The 16,415-nt window shown below is 39.4% G+C and overlaps 1 protein-coding gene across 1 annotated transcript in view; it reads left to right on the plus strand.

The window, feature by feature from the left end:
• Positions 1 to 2,440: 2,440 nt before the first annotated feature.
• The window catches only part of LOC122981673 (LHFPL tetraspan subfamily member 4 protein-like), a 39,071-nt gene continuing 25,096 nt past the window's right edge, over positions 2,441 to 16,415 (plus strand). The window contains exon 1 of the mRNA XM_044350332.1: positions 2,441 to 3,793. Coding sequence (XP_044206267.1) covers positions 3,385 to 3,793 — 409 coding nt within the window. The 5' untranslated portion in view covers positions 2,441 to 3,384. The remainder of the gene's footprint in view (positions 3,794 to 16,415) is intronic.

Here is a 16,415-nt window from a genome sequence, read left to right on the forward strand (position 1 = left end):
GCTAGCGCCGCCTGCCTCTGCCTGTTTTAGCTCACACACACACACACACACACACACACATACACACATACGTATGCACTCATGCATTCACACTCAAAAAGCACAAACCCTCTCCCTCTCTCTGAAAACACCTCTCATTCCTCAAGAGGCGTCCCCTAGCTGTGTACAAGTCTATTTTCTTCCACTGACATGTCCTCACTTCAGCAGCTACACTGCACCTTTTGCTCTCACACTACCAATTTTAGCACACACACAAACACAGACACACACACACACACACGGCTTGTCAACTCCCCTGCTGCTGCTAACAGATGACAGGAGGCCTTGGGATGAAGAAAGATAGTCTGAGCACTGTGGCAGTGGAGGGCAGAAATACGTGTTTGCTTAGACAGCATCCAGATGTGCTACGTGTGTTCTGAGCGTACAGTGCGGCTAGAGGATATGACAGACAGAATGAACCCAGTACATTATTAATCAGATTTCTATGTCAATCGAGAAGTGGAAACGTTAAGAAAGCTGCTCTTTGCTCCTCTAAAGCCTCTGCTGCCTGTTTATTTTGTCAAACTAAATAAAACTTGCCAAAAGACCAAATGTGGGCACAATGTCATACATCATATGCAACAGTCTTTGTCTATTCCGCCTCTAAAACATGCACTCTCTCACACACCACCGTCTTGGCCTAGTTTTGCATGAATGTGCTAGCTTGAGGGCAGATGCGTTTCTCCCCAGAGTGAGTAACAGAGCTTTTAATGGACACAGAATGAAGGCTTCAATAGTTAAGGCAACATCTGGCCCTGAAGAAAGCAGGACTCTTGAATAAAGAACACACAGGAAGTGAATACTGTGATGCACTCTGCTGTGGAGCAGTAATTTCATGCTTTTCATGTGGTGATATTCAGTTATGTTCACCCATTACATATTGCAGAAAGATCACTATATTCTACACAATCATCAAAGTTTATAGAGGCAAAGGAGTAAAAAAAATATATGTGATTTGCTAAAATGGTCACTTTATGGAATATTTATATTTAGATGTACATGTTTTTTTGTTGTTGTTTGTTTATTTTCTTAATCCTGCTGTTGCACATCTTCACTGGCCTTAATGTGGTCAAATTAGATCAGAAACTTCAGGTCTGTCAGGCTTGAAAGAAAAAAAAATAGTAGTTTCACAAACAATTCCTGAAGTGAAATTTACTCGTTTTTTCCAGAGATTTCAACCACATCACACAGTCTTCATCTTAGTGGAGTTTGCTCAGTTGTCATGGAGATGGATCTGTTGATATGCAAGTTCATTAGCTGTGATGTTTTCATCCACACGGCACTTCTTGTCTGTGTTGGCTGTGTGTTCATTCTTGACCTTGGAGTTATTTTGACAATACCAACTAAAGGCCCACTTACTAGCTTTTGAAGACAACTAAGTGAGTAGCTTATGAAAACCATGTGATGGAACCATGGATGAAAGCTCTTGAAGAAGCTTATAAGTGGAGTTGGAATTGTTTTGTCATTCTAGGTTTGTTGGTCTCAAAGAAAGCACATTTTGATTTACAGCGTCATTCCATAATGTGTGCCTTTGTGGTGTTGTTTATTGTATTTTTATTGTTTGTATATTAGGATTATTTTTGAATGTGTGTAAATGAATTGTCTACATGTACTTCTGCCTGCAAGCTCACTTTCTTTGAGGGACAAATTAAATAAAACATATTTCATCCGTTTATCACATGTGGAATACCTTTTCACATGTTAAAATTTCACATAATGGCACATATTTCACATGTCAAATGTGACACATCATACAGTGCTTTGCTTTTAATTTGACAAGTTTACATTATTTATTTCTAATTGACATTGTGGGTGTATGTGATGTGCGGTTGTGTGTAGTTTTGGCTATGGTTTTTTATGGTGTGCTCTCTCTCTCTCTCTCTCTGTGTGTGTGTGTGTGTGTGTGTGTGTGTGTGTTTTGTTTTGCTTTGTACTGTTTGTTGTTGTACTGTTGTATGTTTTGATTATGGGGGACTACAGATGCAAATTAGCTTCGAGCTGACTCCGGTGCAGTGCATCTTTAATGATTAAAACTGCACACTGTCCCAATCAATAAATCAAATCAATCAATCAGTACGAATTTCACTCCCTGCACTCTTTTCATGACCCATAGTAAGAAGCATCCTCTCAGTGTGTGTTCCCTGGGTCAAATTAAACGGGGTGCATGATCTGTTTTTGATCTGTCTCTTTGATAAATCACTTATTCATCCAAACGTGAGGAAATATTTGTTGGTCTAATTTCAAATTCAAGGTGAAGAGGGGCGGAGACGCGCTTTGATGCAAATGTCCCCCTGCTGCTACTGCTGCTGCTGCTGCTGTGCCCGCGTACGAGAACGCGCTCCATCGCTGTCATCAGTACAACATCAGCATCTTCCGGGGGGCGCGCAGAGAAACGGGAGGAGGAGGACGGAGGAAGAGAGAGAGAGAGAGGGAGAGAGGGAGAGAGGGAGAGGAGACATACTGGATAAAGGCTACGACAAAAAACCATGATGATAATGGAGTCGAGGCGGTGGAGGATGTCGGATTTACGAGAAAGGACTGTTGAAATTTGACAGAGGGCTCGCGTTGAAACCTGTTCTCGATTTCTTCCCCCTCCCCGCTCCCCCCCATCCCCATTCTGTGTGATTCCCACATGCTGCGTGGACATCTACATTGAAGCCGAGCAGAGGAAGGGGAGCACCCCACGGATGCCTCGGAAGGTAAAAAACGGGCTCCACCGCTGGCGCTACAGGCAACAAGACGCGTCTCATCTCTCGGATGGTAATAAAAGGACATCATGAAGATAGCTCTGGACTGATGGATGAGGATGAAAAACAGCTTTAACCCCCCTCCCACCCGACGACTGTGAAATAAAGAAAATCCTGTTTTGATGGATTTTTTTAATCATTTATGGTGTAGCCCCAAGGAAACGAGCCTTAGAAAGCAATGTTGAATCACTGGTCTTGGTAAATTATTCATTAGTGGTATAGGTAGGCTATGATTTTGAATTGCTTCAATGTAGCATTTTCCCCCATTCATTTTTACAATGTGTAGTCTTGTGAGATCATACACATATTTGCAGGTTACATTTTTATTGTGTGGTTATGTAGGCCCATTAAATAGCCAATAACAGCCACAAAAGATTGCCTATAGCCAAAGCGAGGGGAATATTCGCGCAGGGAAGCTTTGATTTAGAGAACGAAAAAAAAAAGATCTGGATAGTGAGGGGTGTCGAGCTGTCTGGGAAATTTTTAAGATTTATTTTTTTCTTGTTATAGTCTAAAGAGGAGGAAGACGGGGGTGGAAAGAGAGATATAAGGAGTTAAAACAAAACAAACAAACAAAAAAAAAAAAAAAACGACCATCATGTTGCCTTCCCAAGAAGCCTCCAAGATCTACCATGACAATTATATGCGCAACTCCCGGGCCATCGGGGTGCTGTGGGCCATCTTCACCATCTGCTTCGCCATCGTCAACGTGGTGGTGTTCATCCAGCCCTACTGGATCGGCGACAGCGTCAACACGCCGCAGGCCGGCTACTTCGGCCTCTTCCACTACTGCGTGGGCACCGGGCCGTCGCCCAGCCGGGAGCTCACCTGCGTGGGCAGCTTCTCCGACTTCAGCTCCATCCCGTCCGGAGCCTTCAAGGCGGCCTCGGTGTTCGTGCTGCTGTCCATGGTGCTGATCCTCAGCTGCATCGCCTGCATGGCGCTCTTCTTCTTCTGCAACACCTCCACCGTTTACAAGACCTGCGCCTGGATGCAGCTGCTGTGCGGTAGGCACTGTTACAATTACCTCTTAAGACGTTTATTCTGTCTTTTCAGTTGCAAAAAACCGAGGTCTAGAAATCAGGTTAAAAAAAACACACACCCAAAACTCAAATAAATATTGTGTTTTATTCGCACAAATAGCCACCTTGCTTTACCCAGGCAGCCAGGCGCACGCACAGCACAACAGAGTGTTGCTTCATGTAATCATCAAGGCTACTGTCCTTTGAGATACACATACACTTTACACCTGTACATTTCACATCTGCATTACCATTGTGGATATTAGTTCAGAAGCACCTTCTAAATCCACCATAATCTGTTGGTCTGTATGATACCTATTGAGTCGGTGGAATTAGACCTGTGATACTTTAAAAAAAAAAAGCTTGAAACATGATTTTAAAAAGTGAATGAAAAATTGTGAATCCCCACGTGTATGTTTTTGTTGTGCCAGGATCCAACATTGTTACAGACTTCTGAGGTCAGTACTGTAGGCCTACTCACTGCTGAGTATCACAGGCTCACGTTCCTGTACAGTAGAAACATCATAGTGGCTTCTCGCAGTAGAAGAAATAAGGTGAAAGGTGTGTGTGTGGCAGTTCCATTGTGTGTTAGTCCACTGGAATTGATATGCTTTAGTCTAAAGGGTATAGGCCTTGTCATGTTACAGTTAACAAGGGCTGTTATACAGATTTTCCATCTCTGCAACAACAGGGAAAGTAGGAATACGATTATTCATGCAACTGAAACGCACCGCAAGCAACAGCAGACACGGAGCTCCCCTGTTACCATTGATATTCTGAGGATACACCACTGCATCTCTAAAGAAGGCAGCCGGATCACAGCTTTATGCTGATGAAATGCAAATTTCATTCATTCATCCATTTCAGCTCATCATATATGATGCAGTGTGATGTGCAATGGAGATATGAATTCATCCTCCTGTGACCGAGGCTTTATACAGAGCTGTATTGCTATTTTGAGGGATGATTCCAGGTCGATTGGATTACTGTTTTCGGGCAGGTGATGTGTGGTTAGATTGCACTTTGTTAAACTGATTGGGATAAATGGTGGCTTCCCAATTCATGTGGGACATACTGAATTATGCTACCTTCACGGAATAGCTGAAGCGCTGGAGAAAAGGGATCTGTAACTATTACAAATGGACATATGTGATTCCATCATCGTAACGTTGCAGGTTCAGTTTAGATTTATGAAGGTAAACTCTCTTGGAGATGATGTTTTATTAGAAATATGGTATTTTGTGAGAGCACAAACAGATTTGACAGCAGGAAAAGGTTGATTTAAATTAAAGTTAAATATTTTTTTTAAAATAAAAGCACCAGAAATATAATATATATACATATCAAATTCAGGTTTCATTTGATCATTAAAAGTTTACCTTCCTTCAGTAAGTTACTAACCATTGTTTTTATAATTGATTATTCTATTGTACAGTAATTATTTTCTCAGTTAATCAACACAGAAAAAATGAGTTCCCAGGGCTCATGGTGACATCTTAAAATGTCTTTTGTCCACAAACAGTCTGAAACCCAAAGATATCATGTTAGTTATCACAGAAGATGAAGAAAACCAGCAAATCTTCACATTTGAGAAGCTGGAAGTAGTACATTTTTGCCATTCTTGCTTAAAAAATTACTTAAACGGTTAATCGATTAGTTGCAGACTATTTTCTGTTGATTGAATAATCGATTAATTGACTAATCAACTAATTGTTTCAACTCTACGTTTATTTATTTTTTTTACTCTTATCTTTATCTGGGATAAAGATGCTAATGAGGAACAATTTTTGTTCTGATTTATTGCCGCTGCCTCTCAATTTTTCAGCTGATTTTCAGTGCCGCTCTTTGAGGGGGGGGGTGCAACAAAATGCAAGATTGTTGTGTGAGAGAAAGGCTAATATAACATCTTAATCTATGGTGAATAGATGTCATCAGGCCAAGCGAGTAAGGTGACTATGTCAGCTGGAATGAACCTCGCTTTATGAAGAGCAGAACGTACAGTATCTCACAGAAGCAACAAGAAACCATGATCTTCTCCCACACACACATTTCCAGCGAGCCTCCTGTGTATATCCGACTTCTTTATAAGCTGATCAATGTGATAAATAGGCCAGGCAGAATAGCGTGGGAGTCAGTTTTCTGTACAGAAACAGTCAGCATACTGAATGAGAAGGAGGAAGAGAGGAAGAGAGAGAAAGGCATACAGAGAGAGAGAGATCAGCACTTTTTTTCCTTCAGTATTGTTCTTTTCCTCATCCTCATCTGCCCACTCTGTCCTCTGTTCTGCGGAGTGTGTTGAAAGGGTTTTGGTGCTCTACAATCAGCACGAATCAGACAGAATAGCAGAGGTAAAGATTTTGCTCTCTTTATCCAAATCTTTAAGACTTAACTGGGATTGAACCTGGGTCTTCCTACAAACTATTAATCAAGTAAAACAATGATAAAAGGAGTAAATACATCAGTGGAAAACCTCTCCAGTGCAGTGTGGCCTCATCCACTATTGAATATGAGCATGTGGACGTGGATGATGCGTGCCTGATGAGGAATGTTGCATTGCTCTGTAAATGCAATGACTCCGATGTGTCACATCAGGTCCCTTTCAGCTATCAATACCCCCATGTTCCAACAATCCATCAAAACCTTGCTGATCTGTCAGGAGATCCATCTCTGTACAGCAGGAAGGCAAAGGCCTGCATGACAGCTGTTTTGTCCATGGTGCATGTACAATCTCAATACATTTTAAATCACAAGATTGCGCTTAAGTTTCCAACATTTCCTAGTGTATTGGTGAGCCTTTTATCATGGATTCAATGACACAAATTTAGAGCCTGTCCTCCCAAGAGAAACGACACTATAGGTCCTAAATTCAGTCGCCAAAAATGGCCTACAGTTACGTTTGAGTGACAGACGCCATCTAGCGGTCGTAGTAATTATGACCTGGAGAAGTGACAGAGTTAAGATGACGTCAATATAAATTGACTTCCTTCTTAGGGGGAGGTAAACCTAACCAGACCTTGACCACAGCGTTGTTAAAATCTATGTGGTTGTTTAATTTAGAGGACTTGTTGCAAATTTGACATTATCAGACTATTATCAGACTATATTACTTTCATGATGCACAACATACTCTATGGAAATTGTAAGACCATAGGAAACACACTTTACATTGTATGGGAATCTTCAAGCAAGTTAATCTGAATGTCAGTCTCAATACATTTTGAATAAAGTGTATACATTTGAAATAAAGTTCAAAATTTTCTTTGTAAAATTTCAGAAAAGAAACTACTTTTTTTAGTACAATATTTTTGGTTATATTGTACTAAAACAGCATATAACAAATTTTTATGCTCAAACTAAATTTATACCCATGTTCCCCCTAATTTGCAAATACATATCAGAGTTTGTGAAACTTCAGAAGGTTTTACTGTCCTTCCAGTGGATGTGTGTGATGTGTGGTGAAGGTAAGTTGTCTAATAGGCTTGGCAGATGGCCTAATGCTGTTCACCACCCTGGAGATGATCGTTTAATCATCCCCTCTGCCCTGCTGGGTGTAGCAGCAGGTCCCCTGGCACAGCGCAGGGACAGAGTATACTACAGCAAATACAGTAAGGGCCAATTTGAACTGGTAGTGGCCTAGACTTGCCAAATGGACCAAAAGTGTCAATTAGGGAGTAGTTTAGGCCCTGATCATGATGGTCGCTTGCTACTGCAACAGAAAGGTAACACAGATATGTTCATCAGATGAAAATTTTGTCATAATCTACTCACCCTCATGTCAGCTGAAACTATAGTAAAGTTTGAATGTCCACGTAGGACAGCAATTTTGCTGATCTAGCTTCATGTCAGAACTCTGGAGAAGAAGAATGGGGCTTCTTGGTTTAGTAAAGGTTAAATAAAAGATGACTGGGGAGAAATGGTACCTCACAGGTTTCTTGGCAGAGTAGAGTGACACAGTGTGTCTTGGCAACTATAAGCTAAAAAATGGGCCAACCTTGGCCTCTCTATGTGCTAAATTGACCAGATTTGAATAAGGTTTATGCACTTGAAGAGGACTATAACGTTCCACTCATAACTCTTGGCAATGAAGAGTGTATTTACCAAAAGGCCAAAATGAAGCAGTATTGACCTGGATAAATGTTTACCACTGATTGTAGAGCATACTGGCAACACTGTGGGACAATAGTAAAACCCAAGATAAGGAACAGTCTGCAAAAAAAGCCAGAAAAAATATGTTAAGTTTTTATACGCCTGCACTGTTCCTACATTCATATTTGAAATCCAAGAGATTGCAAAATCCTTCAGTACTAAAGCAGGGGCCTATATCATGAGGAGAGATTAGTGGGTTAGCCAGCTGTCTTTGGGCTTAAATCAGGTTTCCTGGTGTCATGAAGCTGGCTTATTTTTAACCAGGGTAGATCGCCATGGCAACCTATGCTGCTATATTTAAGAGTGTTTGTTGTAGTATTAAACCAAACTTGCAGTTACTACCAGTGATCACGGGTGCAAATCAGCCAGGACTGAAATCTTAAGGATATAGTTTTAAAGATCAGTCCAACTTTTTTCCCCAGTCTGTCTTAAAACAATACTCATATAATCCCTTCCTAACAAAATACCAGTGAAAGAGATCATCATTCCAACAGGGTCCTGACATGGACAAAAGTACAATAGAGTGAGAAGTAATAAAGAGCAGCTGTGACATCTTTAGTATATCAATATAATTACTTTGATTTCTATAATGATTATGTTGGAAATAGTAGAAAAAATTTCAGACACTCTTACACTCTTATGTCTAATCTAGGTTGAAGACAGAGCTTCTAACAAACACTTTACCACACTAACATACCAATCAATGGCAATCAGAGCTGCATATTAATTGGTCTAATTTTCCTGACAGTATAGGAACTTTTAAAAGAGATGTATTTTTATTATATTATATTATTATTTTATTACTTCATTTTTATTCTGGAGTTCTACTGGTATATCTTTGAATGATTTACAGTTCCCCTCTGTTCAACCTCTATCTGAAACAGGCCGTTTTAGCACCTGTCTCTTTAAGGCCCCCCTCCCGATAAACCCACCCTGTTCTGATTGGCCGGCTTCCGGAGACTGACTCTCGGCACACAAGGTTAAGTAATTAAAAAACAGCAGTTGGATTTCACTTCTTTTTATCCTTCTTTACTCCAAATATAAACTTTTCAAATACATACATACATGTTCAAGCCCGAATCTGATCCAAAGTGTGAGGATGGACAACTTGAAGAACCCGCAGAGCAACCTTAGCAAAGAAGGCTACAGAACAGACGTTTGTTGCCATGCTTGAACAATCTGTCGTCATCATGAAGAGGAAGTAGAGGTAACTTTGCAAACAAAGCGTTCAGAACAGACTGATGCTCTGGCTTTTGACTTGCAGGGAGCATTTCTACATACTCTCACTTCAGGTTTTGGCCCATATAGATATCCAATATCATATCAGAATCAAACAACAGAAAATCACAAAAAACATGATATGTCCCCTTTAAATTCTTACTCCATCACTGCAGCTCAGGATAGCATTAAGCGACTTGAGTATGAGTATTAAATCTTTTTAGCCTCAAAAAGATGATTGGAATTAAAAATCCACTTTCACCTGTTATTTAAAAAAATAAATCCACTGTATAACTTTACTTCTGTTTTGGCAGCAAACATTATTATTTCATCATTATTATTTTCATTATTATTCCTGATAGTATGGTCATCATATGACAAAAAAGCACCACAATGTCACTATGGAAAATAAATGGATCATTTATGAATAACAGTTTTATTTTCCATAATCACTCTTCTCAATCATGTGTATGTGTCATGTGCAAAATCATTTTTAACAAGGCATATAATCATCCTCACTCGTATTTATAGCCTTACTTTTTATTTTGGATACTGTACTCCTCTACCTACTCTGTTTTTTATCACTTATTATTGAATTTCCTTTGGCTATCAGCAGATAAATCAACAGTTAAATGTTAAATGGTTATTTGGTAAACTACATACGATAACGACGTCAGCAGGGTGAGGCACAAACAAAAATGGCTAAAAGTGGGTTAGGTTAGCGAATCAACAACTACCTGCTAATAAGTGACTTTCCTCCCATCTTCATCCATTTATGTCACAGCTCCATGGGAAAGTGAATAATGGGGTCATTTTACGCTTTGTATCTAGACTAAGCAGCATTTTTCCTCAGACGAAAAGAGCAAGAGGAGGGCTAGATTTCCCAGAAGCACCTGAGGTCTGTGAAGAACTTTGCTGCTTGCACCTTTAAATTTAGATTAATTCAGGGGAAAATGCTCCTGGGAAAACTGCGATAGCTTCAGTTTTAATTTATATTTTCTGAAAAAAGATGAATTTAGTGAAAGAGGTTCTAAGTACATTTGGGCAAGGTTTGAGTTTTTTTCCCTCCTACAGAGACCAAGAGGTCTGTTTTGTTTCTCTGTTTCTCACTGCCTCCCCTCTTCCCTTCCCCATTGTTCTCTTCTTCTTCCTTTACTTTATCTCCACTTCCCCATTCCTTTTCTTCCTCTACTTCTTTTTTCTCCTTCTATCACTCTTCAGTTCCTATCTTTTTTGTCCATCCTTCCAGAAGGAATGAGGTACCATAAGAAAGCCCAGTAGCTCACTAGCCATTGCAGCTTGATGAGTCCCTTTCTCCCTCCTCTCCTCCGTCAGCTCATTCCTCCATCCCTCCCTCACGCCTGTCCCTGTCTGTTGCAATATTAAACAGAACTAAGCAGGACATGGGCCGTGGCACAAGGGAAGAGCCGTCTTGGGGAAAACGACCTGTCAGTTGCTGCTGGGCTAAGTGTGTGTGTGTGTGTGTGTGTGTGTGTGTGTGTGTGAGTGTGAGAGAAATTTCAATCCAAAAGATGGAACAAGATAGTATGAGCCATTAAGTTGACAGTTTTATTATGGAATATTACTTAATGTTGTTTTTATCTATGGCTTTATTTTATGGATGCTTATGGGAGCGCTGTAATTTCCATATTTTTATGGATGATTACATTTGACCTTTAACCTTGAACCTTTAAGGGGGAGTACAGTATTGTTATACAGTATTTTAATTAGATTGATATAGATGATATGTGTGACATCATATTATCAAAGCTGCATTTATTGATTTTATTGGCTGATATCTGAGGGCAATACATAAACAGATCACCTTATGAAGTTGCTATGGTGAAGACAAAGTTGCATGTTTACACATTTAGCCTACACAGAGCAACAGTAACATGCATTTATCTCATGTGCCACCTGTCAAATGTCCAATATTAGTCCAATAGTTACTCTCCTTTTAGCTCTGTTTTTCGTCTTTGCCAGTTGGGGCTGGGCAGGTAGTGTACAGAGGGTTTATCAGACTCTATCACTTAAAACAGCTTCATGCAGCTACAGAGTTGCGTGACCAAAACAACCAAAACAATGAGCTAAAGGGAGCTAAAGCTCAGGTGAACTTATAATAATTTTATATATATTATATATTATAAATAATTTTGTGTGGGTTCAACACTACAAGTGACTCTTTAATACAAAGTAATTTTATCAACTGTTAATATAAACACATTGATTACTGCAGCTTTTAGGCACCTGTGCGTGAGCTTATTATGCAATAGCTGTTACTTACAAATTAACTCTGATGCTCAGCTACGTGGACAAATATGTACAATCTTTTTGTGTCTTACAGCTAACTGCAATCTGTGGAGCTTTTCTATTTTTGAGGTATTTAAAGGTGCAGTGTGCAGAATTTAGTGGCATCTGGCGGAACAGACTTGCCAGAAATGGAATATAATATTTGTTAGTATGTTTTAATTAGTGTATAATCACAGAACAGATAAACCAAACACTGGCTCTAGAGAGGGCCTTTCACTTTTTTTACGAGTTTCGCAGCCACTGTAGGTTCTCCTAAACACTTGGAAGGGGAGGGGGAGAGGAAGGGGTATTCAATTGGTTGCAATCTGCAACCTCACAGCTAGATGCCACTAAATCCTACAGACTGGTCTTTGGAGAGAATCTAGAAATTATACAACACTGGGTGATACCAGCAATGTTAAGAAAGAACTATGTTGGATTTTCTTAAGATCTGTGACTCCAAACAGTTGTTTCCATAAGCTAGCTGCCCAACTTCACAAGTCAAAGTTTAACAAAATGGCAAACACTAGTTACCAAGGGAATTAGTTAGGATATTAGTGCTACATAACTGCTAATTACTGAATTACTGAACCAAGAACTGTAGTTCTGAACCAAGGATGATAGCAGAAAATTATACATTTCTTAAGAACTGACTATGCTGAAGGTATTACATTTTATTATTATAGAAATGCTTAATGATCAATTGCTACATATTAGTGAATCAGCAGAGCTCATAACTGTTTGTAATTAACTCTGAATAATCTGCTAAGTGGCACATAACATAACCAATACTCACTGCCTTATTATGCACATATTAGTAACTATTTCTGTGTCCCCTCTGTTCCTAGAAATGCATCATTATTCCATGATTACACCATTTTTGTGTCCACTAAAGTAGATCATTATCCCACCCATTGGACAAAAAACTGCTGCATTTTAACTGGAAAGACATTTAGTTCTTGAATGACACAAGCCGAGACAGCAGACTGGGGAAAAAATAATTATTATTATCATTCAGAGCGTTTTTATGCTAAATTGGAAGGTGACTAGATAACATACATGTGTGGACCAAATAACTATAGCTGTTTTTTTACTTAATACAATAGCCTTGCAATGCAAAACCAGTGTTTCACCTCACTCATTATGGTCTGGCAACACCTAACAGCCATTTGGTTGGAATTACTGTATATGCAGTGAACATATGTCAAAATTAGTTTGTGGAAACTGGATGAGCCTTTAACCAGTTAAGACTGGAATTACTGTATTTCAACCAGCAAGTTCTGTCAAGTTTCATACTGTATCTGCAAAATATAAAATATAAAACAATATAATAAATTGTTATATATTCAACCCTATCACCAGGCAAAAATGGCAATATTGGGCACTATATGATGGTCAGTGAGTGTTTCTGTATGTCTACTGCCAGCTTTTTAAAAATTCTAGCTTTCTACAATATCTGCACATGGCAACAACGGTACGGCTAGGGTATGGAAAGTAGTTACAGTTAATAAAAAGGCAAATGTTAATTGCAGGTCTATGACGGGATGCAAAGTCCTGCCTCCTGCATGAAAGTCTAATGTGCTACACACTCATCCACAGCACCAACATTCACACCCTTATTTTTTACCTTTCTACATGAAAGCCACAGTTTTTCCTGCATGTAAGCTGGACGTAAATTGCAAAGTGTGGATATGGAATGTAATTCCTACTAGGGATACTAGTAGGAAAATACTAGATTTCCTACCTAAAAACTAGATTTATCCCAGAAATAATGGTTGCCTTCATGGGAAACCAAGAGCTCCACCTTCAATTCATCCAAACTAAAAGAGAATATAAGCTGTCATTGCTTTCCAAAACAACCCTTATGAATGTTTTCTGATCCAACAGCATAATTTGTCTCTGCCTTCCTGAGGACCAGAATCATTAAAAAAAAAACGTGTATATGACTTTATATGATGTTTTCTGGTTTCCCACTTCTTTGGTTAGGGTTAGGCAACTAAAACTACTTGGTTAATGCTACAGAAAAATCATGTATGGTTAAAAGTAAACAATACTGACGTTTGGTAGAGTACACAATGCAATCAGCTGCGTGAAAGTCACATGCTTTGGTGTCCAAAACATCCACACCAGCCTTCTCCCTAAGAGGTACTGCGGTGCTAATAACGCCACCCTACATCTCTCCACACAGAGTCATAATTTGCACAGCCACAAGAGGTCCTTGTCTGGAAAAATGTAAATGTAGGTTGTTTTAAGTGTTTGAGTGAACAACCAAAACAAGCAAGTATTTTTCCCTCTTTGTGCCATCGTGACCATTTTTGCTTTTGCAAGCAGCATGAAGTATACATCTTAATGCATCGAAGGAAAGCAATGGAGCAACAGAAAGAGTGTGTAACAGTGTGTTTGAGAGAAAGGGATGGGTAGACAAGAAGAGAGTGAGTGAAACAAAGCAAGTGAATGAGTTTGTGTGAGCATGTGCTCCTGTGTGTGTGTGTGTGTGTGTGTGTGTGTGTGTGTGTGTGTGTGCGTGTGTGTGTGTGTGTGTGTGTGTGTGTGAGTGTGTGTGAGTGTATGGGTCTGCATGGCCACACGCGTCTGTTCACGTGAGCATGTAAGACAGCGGGTAAATGTGTATATGATGGTGTGAGAGTTGAATTATTAATGAGAATGTTTTCTTCTTCTTCTCTGGAGCCAGTGTGTGTGTGTGTGTGTGTGTGTGTGTGTTTCTTTCTTTTTTTTTGCTGCACTAGTAAATGTATAAAGACATACATGTGTAAAGCCTCATATGTGTGTGGGGTAGCATCAGTGCATGTATGTAGATAGATGTGCCCACGTGCATGTGTTTCCAGCAGGAGCTAAATAGATGCTGCAGTGGTCGAGTTAAATATAGAACAACAGAGAGAGAGAGAGAGAGAGAGAGAGAGAGAGAGAGAGAGAGAAGAGTTTCCCGGGGGATATCCCTGCCCCCCTCTCTCTATCTCTATCTCTCTCTCCCTGAGATTTCTGTCCGGCTTTTCCCAACCAAACGTACATGTTTTAATTATCAGGCGCTTAATAAATAATTCCAAAGTCACCGGGGTGTTTCTAAAAATACCCTGACAGCTGAATAATGGATTCCTTTGACCCTTCTCAGCATTGTCACTCAGTGTGTGTGTGTGTGTGTGAGAGAGAGAGAGAGGGGAAGAAAGCAGAAGAAAGAGAGAGAAAGACCCTAAAGCTTGTTGATAAGACACATAAGAATGAGTAAAAATGGAAAATATCTCTGCTTTACATCATCCATGAACACTTTGTGCGTTTTTGTTCTTCATTAATGTGTCATTTTTACAGAATAACATACTCACACTTTAAAAGGGTGTATTGTTCATTCTTTTTTGTTACACTGGGCTTTAGACTATATAGATAGACTTTATATAGACTATTTTTATATAGATATAAGACTTTTAAGAGAAAAAATATCTACATTTTTCTGAAGTTGATCAGCTTAGGGTTTCATCATGATCATGTTATGATCAGGAGTGTTGTCACACATACTGTATGGAGCTGCTCATTCAACAGCCCCATGCAGATAATTTGACCAGGTGCCATTGAACCCATTTTCCAAAATAATATTAACACCTTATGTGTTATCTTAATCAGTAATTAAGTGAAATAACTACTTACACTTTATATTTTCAGTATTTTTCTGATGTTGACTGACCATGCCTACATTAGTTGCCTTGCTCCAAGACACATCGACAGGATTGCTGGACGTTGATGGAGAGGTTGCTTCTGTGGCGATCGAACCTGTCAGTGTGATCAGCAATTATCAGTTTGGGACTGACTTGGCCAGGTTTTCAACAATATTACTATGAATAATGTACCTCACTTTGAAAACTTTGTGTTAGAACCACTCTCCCTCAAAGAAAAAGTCCTTGTAAAAAACTGTTAACAGTAGATTTTTCACAGTAAGAAGTTGTTTATGTAGAATTTTTCAAAATGTAAATTTCAGTGCTATAAACACAGCAAACAATATTCCATTCACCTCCATTGTACTGGTGTAGCATCAGAACCTGGGCAAATAAAACTCAAACTATCTGCATTAGTGCTATCAAAAAATTAACAAACAAATCTTTTGTGTTGAGACTTTTTTGAGTTGGTATGTACCATGTCTGCACTGATACACACTGTCTCCAGTAAATATTCGCAGCCTAGGTCTGACACAGACAAAGGCTTCTCCTACCCACTCTATTTTTTATATACTGTATTACCAAATAAACTGCCTGCGATCAACATCACATTGCATTATACAATATTACAAATTCACTTGAGCACTGTGGGACAAAGTTTAGCTTTAATCAGTGCAGGTGGCAACCAACACGTGTTCCCCTTCAGGCATTCAGTAGCTGTATGTGCTTGCTGCTGAGACTGTTTAGCACTACAAACCTGTATACTTGGCTCAACTGCTGCTGATACCAGCTCTGGTACGTACTCACTGCCGCTGACACTTCCTGCTGAACTGCTGCCCATATGCAAAAGAATATCAAAGATATCAGTTGAGGGCTTTGGGGCTCACAAGATTTGTTCAGATCAGACAATAACAAAGTCAGACAGTAGACTCAGCTTGTTAGCATGTGATGGTATATATAATTGCTTTGTGCACTGAATTGGGTTCTTGAATCTTCTCCGGTTCTTATTTTTGCTACTGTCGTGATATTAAACTTAGGACAAAACGTAAGGAAATTTGTGTTTGGTAGATTATTTCTTTGTTGAAACAATACTTCTTGGCAATAAATCTTATACTTTTGGAAAGCCTGTTTATTTCCCTTTTAAATGGTGCTACATTTGTAAGGAACTTTTTGCCAAAATTTACCAAATCTTCTCTGCCAATGCCAAACAAATTATTCTGCCATTGATTCTTGTTTGGTGTTTGGTGGATTGGATGATTGAAGTTTGAAGAAACAAGACATATTGGCAATTT

The sequence above is a fragment of the Thunnus albacares genome, chromosome 5 (genome assembly GCF_914725855.1).
Source record: "Thunnus albacares chromosome 5, fThuAlb1.1, whole genome shotgun sequence".
Lineage (NCBI taxonomy): Eukaryota > Metazoa > Chordata > Actinopteri > Scombriformes > Scombridae > Thunnus > Thunnus albacares.